The following is a 12,702-nucleotide window of genomic DNA, read 5'->3' as shown; positions in this document are numbered from 1 at the left end:
TCATTTGACAGATTTTAAATCATTTTCTGTATATATATATTACAGAAAAATGTAAATGAAATCCTTATCTTGGACATATATTTTGAGTCTTTGTAAACACAAACTTGGATAATGAATTCTGCATTTTCAGATGCACCATTATTTGCTCATCCCACAATGAGTGAAGTCAAAACGATAACTGTAAATAATAGTAAAAATGACAGGGATATTCCATTTTAGTGTAGCACTAATTTTTCCCTGGAAACATCATCAATATTAAAAAAATTCCCATTGTAAAATTTAATTGTGCACACCATTATACATAAAGATAACTTTAGGGATTACAAGCAATGGGCCTATTCATGTACATTAAATTACTTATGTGCATCAACAGTTGCAAAATTGTGGCTGTAGCCCCCTGTCTGCATGAACCCAACTGACTTTAGAAGTCTGATTATGTGGGGTGTATTTTACACTTGGAGCCTGTATTGGTAAATATTTCTTCTTAGGAGACTGCTGTGTATTTCAGAAAGTTCTCATGGCTGTATTATGTAGAAGTACTTCCATGTAAGCAACCTTGTTTAATTCTCTGAGGATATTGAAACAAAAGGTTTAACAAATGCCATCTTGGTCATAATTTTCTCTCTGTTGCCTGGAGAGTTCAAATATCTTGTCCTGATTGTTGCCATCTGCAGGGAAACGGCCCACTAGCAGAAATTGACCTGTGGCGTGAAAGAAATGCAACTTTAAGTGCTCTCCATGAACAAATAAAGCTGCCATTAGTGAAAAAAGTCTTGGCCATACTGAAAGAAGCTGAATCTGGACTTAATGAAAACTTGCAGTTAGTCCTAAATGAACTTAACAAACACCATGTAGAAGCTGCGGATAATGTTAGGTTTCTTTCAACTCTGGAGCGCCATTTGAAGGTATATCTATCTAATGATACTTTGGAAAGAGATGCCAGTGTTTGATTCAATCCCGTTCTTCTATTAATGAAACAAAGGCCGGTGGTTTTTATCTTTTTCTCATCTTTTAATCAGTAATAACAATACTGCATTATTTGCTTATATTTAAAGCAAATGCTTATTTAGCTTCTTTCCCTAAGTGCAGTGTTGATAGTCGCCATCCAAGCAATAACAAAGGAAGTGGATTCTGTTTTGTAGATAAGTGGCTCCTAACCTTTATAACCTAATATATTTTTGCTGCATTAATGCTTGATTCAGCTCTGGTTGATGCTGAGAGTTGGATCAGGATTTGAAATCTTGGCCATATCAGCTACTGCATGTCAGCTCTCATTTATATATTTGCCCTCTAGACCCTGAGGGAATGCAGGCTGCTCCAAACCTCCGTTTTGCAATTGGCTGTGGTTGGAGTTGTCTGTTCATTGTATCTGAAAGTGGCCTTAAGCTCAAGGCTTTAGCTGCTCAGTTGGGCAGCCCTGACTGGTGTCACAGCTTTGGGCCATCATCAGGCAACGTAGATTTCTGATTTGAAGGCCAGGTCCTGTTGCTGGATTCATTTAAGGTCTCGTGTTAAGAGAAATGGGAACTCAGTCAAAGATCCAAAGGCAGATTTGGACAAGTAGGTATCAGGCTTTGGTAGCCTTTAATAGAAACTGGAATTTTGATAAGACAGTGACAGCCTCAGTACTGCAGACTTGTAAACACAGGATTCACGTTAGAGTCACCGATGTTTGTGTTTGCTTGATGGTTAGTAGCTGATTTCTGTTTAGGACCCCTGCTCCCTGCAGGTCTATTCATATCATCTGATAGAGTAAGCTGTTACTTACAATAGCTTATGCCTCTCTGAATTAGTCCGTAAGGTGCCACTGCTGTTTTCTGCCTCACTTCAAGCTAACATGGCCACTTAGCTCCATCCATATGTTTGTTAGTCTCAGAATCTACTGAGTCCAAGTGTTCAGTTTATAGTATGTGTATCTGTCTATGGCAGTCTTATTCACAGCAATTATCATTCGTTTAATAGAACTTGACACATGGCAATGGATTTAATGTTGTCTTGGAAACAATTCGTCCGCTGATGAATGCACTGAGAATGGTGTGGATCATCTCACGGCATTATAACAAAGATGAACGAATGATCCCCCTCATGGAACGCATTGCATGGGAAATTTCAGCAAGGGTCTGCAAAGTTGTTGATTTACGCACTTTGTTTAAGTAAGTAGCAGAGTCTTGTCTAAGTTGGGATTATTGGTGACATTTGTTTTCCTACAAGAAGTGTGATAAAGTGCCAACGTCACCAGGTATGTTTTAGTTACTTTCATTAGCCCTTGTGACAGATAGCAAATTTAAAGAGAAAATTGAGGTATTTATTACATATACTTTCTTGTATTACTAAAGCAGCTCTAGAGGCATGGGTCTGCTTCTCTTTTGTAAATCTGTTATAAATTGGTAGTAACTTCAGTTGTGATACAAAAAACAAAATAAGTGCTACCAGAATCATCTCTGAAATCTTTCTTTCTTTTGGACTTTTCCAAAACCACATTCATACCATGTTTTTGACCATATTGCACATTAAGTTCTGGCTAGTTTTTAGATGAACAAAAGAAATTATTGGACTAAGCTACTATAGTCCCTTTTAGAACTTGAAAGTTTCTTGTTGATATTCTAATAGCTTTGTTTTGGTTAATAGAGAAGATAGAGCTGCTGCAAAAAACAAAATGACAAAAGCCAAAAGGACCCTTGAAATGTGGAAAATAGTGTATTTTGATATTCGTGCCCAAATTGAAGCCTCAGGAAGAGATCAACGATGGGAATTTGACCGAAAACGTCTATTTGAAAAAACAGATTATATGGCTTCAATCTGTCAAGATCTGTATGATATTTTGCAGGTAGCTGAATAGCAAAATAGATAGTTATTACCTAGAAGGGACTGTATGTATTTCCTCTACCTGAGTGACTCTTTTGCTCTGCATTTTATTTTCTCAATAAAATTAAATATTAAAAGCTTTTAAGAAATGTTCCCTTGGGCTTATCTGGTAGATTCTTTGTAATGCATTTAAAGAGTCAGCATAGTTATTTTAAGAACAAATTATTAGAAATCAATAGTGAAGCAGTTATAAAATATGAGGATAAAATCTTGCAAAACTGTATGCATGTACATAGCTTTAGACATGTGAGCAATCTTGCTGAAGTCAGTGGAACTGCTTGTGTGTACAGTTAAGTGTACTTACATCTCAGAATCAGGGCTCTGGTCTAAAAAAGATAACTAATAGTTTTGTACAGCTGTTAACTACAAACATATTTAACACAATCATGTTTTATACATTTAACTTTTTATATTAAATATCCATAAATATACTTAGTTTTCTGATAAGGTATTCACTGAACCTCTGGGAATTTTCCATGGTACGGTATTTTAGAAAATTTGGCTCATGATGGTCAGTTTATTAAGTTCAGGATAATTTTTAAGAATGGATAGATTTTTTTTTTATGTTATGACATGCTTAAATAGAAGTTTGTGGATGAATGCATATTCAGCAGGAAATATATGTCAGATATTCCAGATCTTATACTTGCAAAACTTCACTTGGCATGAATGACAATGTTGGCTGAGTAAAATCTACAATGTTGGACCTGTAGGGTGTGTGGCTCCAGCTGGCCAGGCTCTGGTTTTGTGTGTTGCATGCTTCCACCACGTGTGCCATCCTCCGTTTTTTGTATGTGGTTTTTTATGACCCTGGGATTTCCTTGGTCAACTCCCCTCCTGAGTTGCAAAGCAGCAGTGTGGGGGGAATGCCTGCATGTGCAGTGTGTGGCATCGCAGATGGGTTTGTGGTGCCATATACCACACCTCTGTGCTTGTCTAGATGCACCCATAGAGGTTTTTTATATTGAGTTCTTTGACTCTTTTATAATAATAAGCAAAATATAAATAAGTTTAAAGGGCATTGTAAAAAGAGAACCAAAAGTGTTGCTTTGACAGACAAAAACATTTAAAAATAATACCTTCTTGTATGTACTTCTGAATAAACAGGTTATTGAAGAATTTTACAATATATTTGGTTCAGAACTGAAGGCTGTTACTGGTGATCCAAAGCGTATTGATGATGTACTGCGAAGGGTTGATGGTCTGATTAGTCCTATGGAAGTATTGACTTTTGACCCTTTTAACATCAAGTGTTCATCGCAGTGGAAATTTGTTATGGAACAGTTTAAAGCAGAAGTTCTGGTAAGTAGCACATCCCATGCTGAGTATTTCTATAACTAGAATATATCTGCCTTCTAGAAAATCAAAATTTGATTTTAAATGAATGAAAGTCTGCTAAGTAGAAATTAAACTAGTAAAGTAAAAATTAGATGAAAATAGTCACATATTTTGGTTCAGAATTTTGGATGGAAGCCAGGTTTTTTGTTGTTTTTTATTTTTATTTTTTATGTAGTTGAAATGTTGGATAGGACACAGTCATGGAGACTGAAGCTATTTGATTTATTGGCAGAACAGATATATAGCATGATCAGTGGCAGAATGTGCCTTCTAGACTCTCACATGCTAACTTTTCTTAGTTGTGACCTGAAGACTAGAACTTAAACTTTTCTCTCGCAGGCTTGTTTAGTTCCTTATGTCTCAGGTGAGGATGCCAAGAAAAGGACCAGTTGTTATTATGCTTCTTGTGATGTAGGTAACTGGACTGAGAGCAAACTCATGTCATGTCGGCCACCGAGGCAGAATCAGATGGTTAAAAATATCATTTACAGATTCAAATAAAGACTAACAAATTCTTCAGTAGAAAGTAAATTGTTTTTTTCCACATTTCTTCTTGCTGTCTCCACAAGGTTATTTCATAAGCAATTGAATTTCTTGACTACATTTTCCCATGTCTAGGTTATTGAAAAAGAGGCTAAGAGCTTTATTGATGAATCCTTTAAGACTCTTCGGTCAGCGGAAGCTGCATTCGACATGCTCTTAAATTTTAAACACATCCGCTCTCGAGATGCCATCAATAAGCAGATGATGATGAAATTCAATGATATTCTTGATCAGTATTGTAAAGAGGTATTTCACTTAAGAATTTCTTAAGGAGCACAAGAAGTTCTCTGCCAAGCTGAAGTCTCCCTCCCTGAACAGTCACTCCCTATTTATGTGCCTGGGCTCTTCTGTAGCCCTTTTCACCACACATCTGAGAGCCCTTCAGATATTTAGAAATAACCACAACAGTCACATTTTCTTTCTTCCCAGCCTGTAGAAGAAATAGTGGGATTGATTTACAGGCATCTTTATGTGTCTCTACCTATGGGGATGAATCTGCTGGGTCAACAAGATCGAGTGTGCATTTGGTTCTGAATGAGGTTGGCTTTGGCATGGTTGTTTCTTGTAGGTGTAATATCCACAATGTTCCATAACCAGTGAAGCAGTATGAAAATTCTTTCTCCTGGAGTTTTGAGTATCCCTGTGCTGGATGACAGTTCATGATCCTAATGGAAAGCAGTACTTGTGGGAGATTGGGACAATGGGCTCAGTTTTCTCTCCTCTACTTTCAGCTATTGGTCTTGATTGGTTCAGTGATGGATGTGCCCAGTATTGGACACCGTTTCCTTTTGATGCTCTGCTTGCATCAGATTCTCTGTATACTGTGATTAATGCAAAAGAAAGAGTCCATGGAAATAAAATAATGAATTGTTTTTGTTCTGTTGCTGGAATTAGCAGTTGAACTGTTTCCTGTGTATCATATTAAGTGGTAATAGTGGAGAGGGGAAATACGATGCTTCTGACAACTTCTCACAATTTTTGGGGTTTTTTTTCAGCTTGACATCGTTAATGACATCTTTATCCAAAACGTCAGTAATCCACCTTTGTACAAAAATCATCCTCCTATGGCTGGTGCGATATATTGGGCACGATCTCTTTTTTACCGTATCAAGCGCACTATTGTTCGGTTTCATGAAGTAGAGGAGTTGCTGGCTAGTGAGCGTGGAAAAGAAGTATGTTGACTTTACTGATGTTTAAATAGAGTTAGGAATTATCAGTGACATTCGAATGCTTGAGAGAGATTAAAGTCACAGTACATAGTATATGTAAATATATATCCATGTTATACGTAGGGAAATTGAGACTTAGACGGATTGTGTTTTGCCCAAACATGAGAACGTAGTCACTGAAATGGCAGTAGAGCTCAGGAGTCTGGATTCTCAGTTTCCTGCATTAACCACAGAATGTACTTGCTCTCTGAATATAAGGAGGACTAGAAAACCACTTTAAGTAGTTACTTTCAGACAAGGGAATGTCAGCTCTTTTTTTAAGGAGCAAGATGAACTTAACTTGAATTCTTGCTTACAGGTAAAACAAAAATACCTGGGAGTAGCTAAAAGAATGAAAGAATATGAAGATCTGAAATATGACCAATGGAGAGACTGGACAGAACAGACACTCCCAATACTACTGAAAAAGACCTTGCTTGTTAAAGTCCTTCCTTCTGGAGCCATAATTCAAAGTAATCCAGACACCTCTGAGCAGGTAAGGGGAAGAAAAGTTGTTTATCAGTCCTTTGTACTTTGGGCCTGATTTATAGCCATATTTCTCTCAGATGAGGTTTTCTTCAAGTGGTTTCTTAAAAATAGGACCTTTGCTATGAAGGGGAAATGTCAGTTCTTCTGAACACAGAATTGTTTTGGGTCCTGCATGAAATACCTGCAGTCATATTCATTACAGTTGTTGGATGGCCTGGGAGATGCATGAACTCTGGTGTGTTTTGTGCCATGGTTTCTGGTTGTGCCTTGCTGAAGAGATGAAGTTGTTTGGAGAGTAACTACAGACCACAGTTTCCAGCAGTCTCATCTCTGCAATTCTTATTCTTTTACTATTTGTATGTAATGTAATGGCAAAATTTCCCTTTGTGAAAGGGTCAGAATGAATCCATCAGGTTAGTTCACACAACCATAGAAGTAAGAAGTAGAAGGATCTGGTCTGACTTTGGGACCGACCTCAGCGCATTTAGAAATCTTTATTCACTCAGCTATAGATAGTTCCATGTGACAGAGAGTCTACCATGTTCTACCTTGTTTGTAGTGAGCCATAAAGCAGTTTAATCCATCTCACTGTTGAAATGTTTCTTCATAAAGTGCTGAGTATCACAGCCAGTCTTAAAAGCATTTCTTCTGCTGGGACCTGAAAGTCAGGCCAACTATATGGTTGAGGCAGAACAGTTTGTTCTACTGTTTGAAAGTTGTATTTCCTTCGCTTTTTAAGCATCTGATGCTTCCCCTTCTTTCTTCTTCTGCTCTTTCTCTCCTGTAGAGCCCAGTTCCAGAAGAACTCAAATTGGGAGAGAAGTTCATCCGTTTTTCAGTGAATTTTTCTCCCAAACTCCAAGAGGTTATCAATGAAACGAAATACATGGAGCAGCTGGGGTTCCCAGTGCCTGAAATAGCAAGGAATGTTGCTTTGCAGGAAGACAAATTTCTTAAGTAAGGAACCTGCTTGCATTCAAGTTAAAGTTTGTACAACTATTGATTTCACTTGGAGCAGGAGTGGTCCCTGGTGTCCTCAGACATTTGAAATATGAGACCATTCACTCAGTAGTGAATTTTCTTGAACAAATTGTTAATACCCAGTTGGCACAGGTAATCGTTCCTCTGGCACTGTCTGCATTCTCTTGGTACAGAGCTACATCAAGGAAGCAAAACAATACATCAAAACCCCCAAGGAAGCCAAAGAAATGGTACATTTTATTGCTATAAATTGTAACATTTCTCAGGCATCATATCCATTTAGAAGATCTTGGCTCAGTGCTTGACTCCACCCCAGCTCTCTGTGTGACCTTGAGCAAACTGCACGGGGCCAGATTTTCAAACAAATTTAGGCGAATAAAGATGCAAAAAGTGGGATTTTCTAGACTGCCTTACTCATAGTTCTCAGGCACATGCTTTAAGTTAAGTTTATCTTAAATTCCTTTTTTGGGTTTCAGTCAGAGGGTCCAAACCATGTTCTACTGAAGTCAGTGAGAATCTGTCTTGATTTTAGTAGGAATTGGATTAGGGCAGTGTTCAAAGCCTGTTAAAATATCAGTCCATCTTATGTGTTGCTGAGGAGTAAAGAAATAATGAATGAATGGTAATACACTCAGAGTCTTTGTTCAGACCACTGAATAGTTAACTTTGAGCAGACTTCATATCTTCAAGCCTCAAGCTAATTGGCTGACAATCAGGTTTTCAGTCTAGGCTGAAATCTTCAATACCAAAGGTTACACTATGCTTGTAATTCTCTATAGACACATCAATGGAATGAAGACTATGCTGGATCACTACCACATATTAATGGGAACATTGAATGAAGCAGAAACCCAGCTTCTTGGTGATCACATTCAAGAGCTCTGGAGAGTATTTAGATCAGGATACAAGAGACTCAACTGGAATTCATTAGGTAACTTACTTGGTATTTTAAAATGAGCTCAAAATGGAACGTTTTCCACACTATATACTTCTGTTACCATGTCTGATGTCAGCACTTTGTTTCTATCTAAAGCAGAGTGGAAAGGAATACAGCTGGATATCAGGGTTGTAATTAATTGAGTTGTGTTAGCCCCAGTTGAGGAATATGGGTTTTTATGGTGTGAATATATGGCTTGGTCCACTGGCCTGGCCCAGTGCCCAGTGAAAGCTGTGAAAGTCTTCAGTGAATATAGAATTTGAACTCCAGCGCATGATCAAAAGGAAGTAACCTTGTTGATCTCAGAAGGAAGGGGTACAGCATTACCAACATCATTGTTTTAGACAGCATTAGTAATATGGGGGTGAACAGTTTGATAAAGAAAGAGAAAGTAAGCAATGCGCTTTTTTTTCAAGGTATTGGTGACTATGTTATTCGGTGCACGCAAGCCATTGGGAAGTTTGAATCGTTGGTACATCAGGTTCATAAGAATGCTGATGACATAAATAACAAGCTTTTATTAATTGAATCTACAAATCTATTTAAATCACCACTCCAGAAAAATGCTGATGAACTTCCTGGTAGGTTGTACATTTTATATTTTCTTTTCTAGGCTCTGTGTTGTATCTTATTGAAGTGATGCTTTTTTCTCATTGCTAAGGAAACATGATATTTAATAGTTCCCAAGGTTAAGTAGGCCACCATCCCACAGTATAATGAAGAGAGCATAAGGTTAATTTCAGTACCCTCAGCTGGTTGTGTTGGTGAGGCAGACATGGAGATCTGCTTAGAATAGATTCCATGTCTTCTAAGCTTCTGGTCACCTACATACTTGTCTTTGATTTCCTCCTGAGCTCCCCCATGTTCATCTCTATAGGAGGGTTCCGTGGAGCTGCACTCCCCCACATATATTGTCAGCTGCCAGCTTGTGCAGCTAAGCTGATCATCTTTTGCCATCATGAAGAGCATGGCTAGAATTGCTTCTTAACCCATATGGAAAATTCAATGATTCACAGCGGGTTTCTCTATCACGAATGTAACTGGTGGAGGTCAACCATTCCATTATGCCTCTTGATTTGTTATCTTGGTCAAATTTTAAGTATCTGACTCTACAAGTCCTGAATAATAATGGAGAATATTCTTGAATAATGTGGAAGATCAAGGTACCATATTTAATCACAAACACATGCTTGTTTTGGGAAGGTAGAAAAGAAAGATTTTTCTTTTAACCCAATTTCTCCAAATCAGCCTCTCCATGTAAGACATGCACCCCAGTTTTTGATCGCTAATTTTTGGAGAAAAGTGAATAAATCGTCAATCGTCATAATGCCCTGTTCAGTTGTCATGGTGCCCTGTGACCAGTGGAGTCCCCTAAGGCTCTGTCCTTGGACTCATATTGTTCAACATCTTTATTAATGATTTCATAGATTTCATAGACATTAGGGCCGGAAGGGACCTCAGAAGATCATGGAGTCCAGCCCCCTGCCCAAAGGGCAGGAATTCAGCTGGGGTCATAGGATCCCAGCAAGATAAGCATCCAGCTTACTCTTGAAGGTGTTCAATGTAGGTGCTTGAACCACCTCCGATGGCAAGCTATTCCAGACCTTGGGGGCTCGGACAGTAAAGAAATTCTTCCTTATGTCCAGCCTGAAACGGTCTTGCAGTAGTTTATAACCGTTCAACCTCATCATCCCTTGGGACGCTCTGGTGAACAAACGTTCCCCCAGATCCTGGTGGTGACCCCTGATAAACTTATAGGTGGCCATCAGATCACCCCGAGCCTGCGCTTTTCCAGGCTAAAGAGCCCCATGGCTTTCAGCCTGTCATTGTAAGGTCTGTTTTCCTGACCTCTGATCATGCGCATGGCTCTTCTCTGGACTCTCTCAAGCTTCTCCACATCCTTTTTGAATTGTGGAGCCCAAAACTGGACGCAGTACTCTGGCTGTGGCCTCACCAAAGCCAGGTACAAGGGGAGAATGACGTCCTGGGATTTGCTTGAGAAGCATCTAGGGATCCAAGCCAGCGTTTTGGTCGCTTTACTAGCCGCAGCATCATGTTGCAGGCTCATGTTCATCTTGTGGTCAATGATGACCCCCAAGTCTCTTTCTTCTGTAGTGCTAGCCAGCGTAGCACTGCCGAGCCTATAAGGATGCTGCAGGTTTTTCTTCCCATCACTAACAGGTCCAGAGAAGTCTTGCTCCCCCTCTATGTGGCGCTGGTCAGGCCGCTGCTAGGGTACTGTGTCCAGTTCTGGGCACCGCACTTCAAGGACATGGAGAACCTGGAGAGGGTCCAGAGGAGGGCCACTTGTATGGTTGAGTGCCTCCGTATCCAGCCCTATGAGGAGAGGCTGAGGGACCTGAATCTCTTCAGTCTTCGCAAGAGGAGACTGAGGGGGGATCTTGTGGCTGCTTACAACCTTATCGGGGCCACCAGCAGGGACTCAGGGAAAGTCTGTTCACCAGGGCCCCCCTTGGAGTCACCAGGAACAATGGCCACAAGCTGAGGGAGGATAGGTTTAGGTTAGATATTAGGAAGAACTGCTTCACTGTAAGGGTGGCCAGAGCCTGGAATGGGCTTCCCAGAGAGGTGGTGCTCTCACCTTCCCTCTGAAATCTTCAAGAGGAGACTGGATAGGCACCTGGCTAGGGTCTTATGACCCCTGCCACCCTCAGTGCTCCTTCCTGCCCGTGGCAGGGAGTCGGACTAGATGATCTGTCTAGGTCCCTTCCGACTCATTGATTCTATGATTCTATGATTTAAGGTGGAGAACCTTTCGTTTTTCAGTGTTAAAAATCATCAGGTTCTCGTCCGCCCATTTGCTGAGCCTGTCCAGGTCAGCCTGGATCACCCACCTGTTTTCTGGTGTGGATGCTTTGCCCCAGAGTTTGGTGTCATCGGCAAACTTGGCCAGTCCACTTGTGACTCCAATGTCCACATCATTGCATTATTCTGCACTGGTCTGGTCCTGCAGGGAGCAAACCAGGAAAGCCAAGGCTGCAACTGAACTCCAACTAGCTTCAAGCATCAAGGACAATAAAAAGTCCTTTTTCACATATGTGGGGAGCCGGAGGAAAAGCAAGGGCAACATTGGACGACAGCCATGGGGCTCTTTAGCCTGGAAAAGCACAGGCTCAGGGGTGATCTGATGGCCACCCATAAGTTCTATCAGGGGTGACCACTAGGATCTGGGGGAACGTTTGTTCACCAGAGTGCCCCAAGGGATGACGAGGTCGAACGGTCATAAACTACTGCGAGACCATTTTAGGCTGGACATAAGGAAGAATTTCTTTACTGTCTGAGCCCCCAAGGTCTGGAATAGCTTGCCATTGGAGGTGGTTCAAGCACCTACATTGAACACCTTCAAGAGCAAGCTGGATGCTTATCTTGCTGGGATCCTATGACCCCAGCTGACTTCCTGCCCTTTGGGCAGGGGGCTGGACTCCATGATCTTCCGAGGTCCCTTCCAGCCCTAATGTCTATGAAATCTATGAAATAAGGTTGTTAAAATAAATCCAAGCCAATTGTTATTTTCTTGATACTTTATGACTATTAAATAATGATAATAACATAATCTTTTACAGGAGTGAAGGAATTCTTTGAGCATATTAAACATGAGAGAGTAAAAGATCTGGAATACATGGTTAGAAAGTATGCTGCCATTGGACCATTGCTGACAAAAGTGGAAGGTCTAATTGTCAATACAAACACTGGCAGATCTGCAAAACTAGCTTCCTATTATGCATACTGGGAAAATAAAATTTATCATACTTTGACACAGTTAATTCTGAAGTAAGTCTAGAGTTTGCTTTAAAGGCTTGATGGTCTTGAATCTGTGGGTTTTTTTGCCAAACCATTTGTTAAAACCATACATACTAGTATTCAGTCTATACATACAGTTTCACATAAAGCACCTAAATGATGCTGTGCTTGAAACATGGCACTGTTAGCTTTATAGCCAATGGGACAAGAACCCTAATTCTGAGTGAATGGATATTATTATGCCTGTGGCAGAACAAGGGTTAAGATAATCTCTACACTGTGAGTAGCTTGTATTCTGGCAGGCATTTTATTTTTAAAACCAATAGACAGAATCTCCAGACTCTGAACTGTGGAGGCCAGTTTTGTACCTGTAGTGGCACAAGTGCTAGCATAAGGGCAAAAGGATGGTAGGTTACCTCTTGCCTGTTCAGTGGCAGATAGAGATCAGTGTAGACTGTGCCACAGGACAACTTGAGGCCATTGCAGGGATGCAGAACCATTCAGTGTAAAATCACTCTGTCTACCTCTCCTCCTACTTCTGATTCACTTCCTTCCTTTTACGCTCCACCTGTAGTTTGT

General features: G+C 40.2%; 1 protein-coding gene across 1 annotated transcript in view; it reads left to right on the top strand.

Moving 5' to 3' along the window:
* DNAH10 (dynein axonemal heavy chain 10) overlaps nucleotides 1-12,702 on the top strand; it is an 86,372-nt gene that overhangs the window by 10,407 nt on the left and 63,263 nt on the right. Inside the window, exons 8-18 of the mRNA XM_090062521.1 lie at nucleotides 675-905; nucleotides 1,963-2,153; nucleotides 2,629-2,827; nucleotides 3,973-4,167; nucleotides 4,822-4,992; nucleotides 5,742-5,918; nucleotides 6,274-6,450; nucleotides 7,231-7,400; nucleotides 8,204-8,355; nucleotides 8,778-8,942; nucleotides 11,946-12,153. Coding sequence (XP_089918647.1) covers nucleotides 675-905; nucleotides 1,963-2,153; nucleotides 2,629-2,827; nucleotides 3,973-4,167; nucleotides 4,822-4,992; nucleotides 5,742-5,918; nucleotides 6,274-6,450; nucleotides 7,231-7,400; nucleotides 8,204-8,355; nucleotides 8,778-8,942; nucleotides 11,946-12,153 — 2,036 coding nt within the window. The remainder of the gene's footprint in view (nucleotides 1-674; nucleotides 906-1,962; nucleotides 2,154-2,628; nucleotides 2,828-3,972; nucleotides 4,168-4,821; nucleotides 4,993-5,741; nucleotides 5,919-6,273; nucleotides 6,451-7,230; nucleotides 7,401-8,203; nucleotides 8,356-8,777; nucleotides 8,943-11,945; nucleotides 12,154-12,702) is intronic.

This window comes from Crocodylus siamensis, chromosome 9 (assembly GCF_052110815.1).
Source record: "Crocodylus siamensis isolate JL-2025a chromosome 9, ASM5211081v1, whole genome shotgun sequence".
In the NCBI taxonomy this organism is placed as follows: domain Eukaryota; kingdom Metazoa; phylum Chordata; order Crocodylia; family Crocodylidae; genus Crocodylus; species Crocodylus siamensis.
The sequence above is the reverse complement of the archived record's forward strand: the minus strand, read 5'-3'. Positions and strand labels throughout refer to the sequence as shown.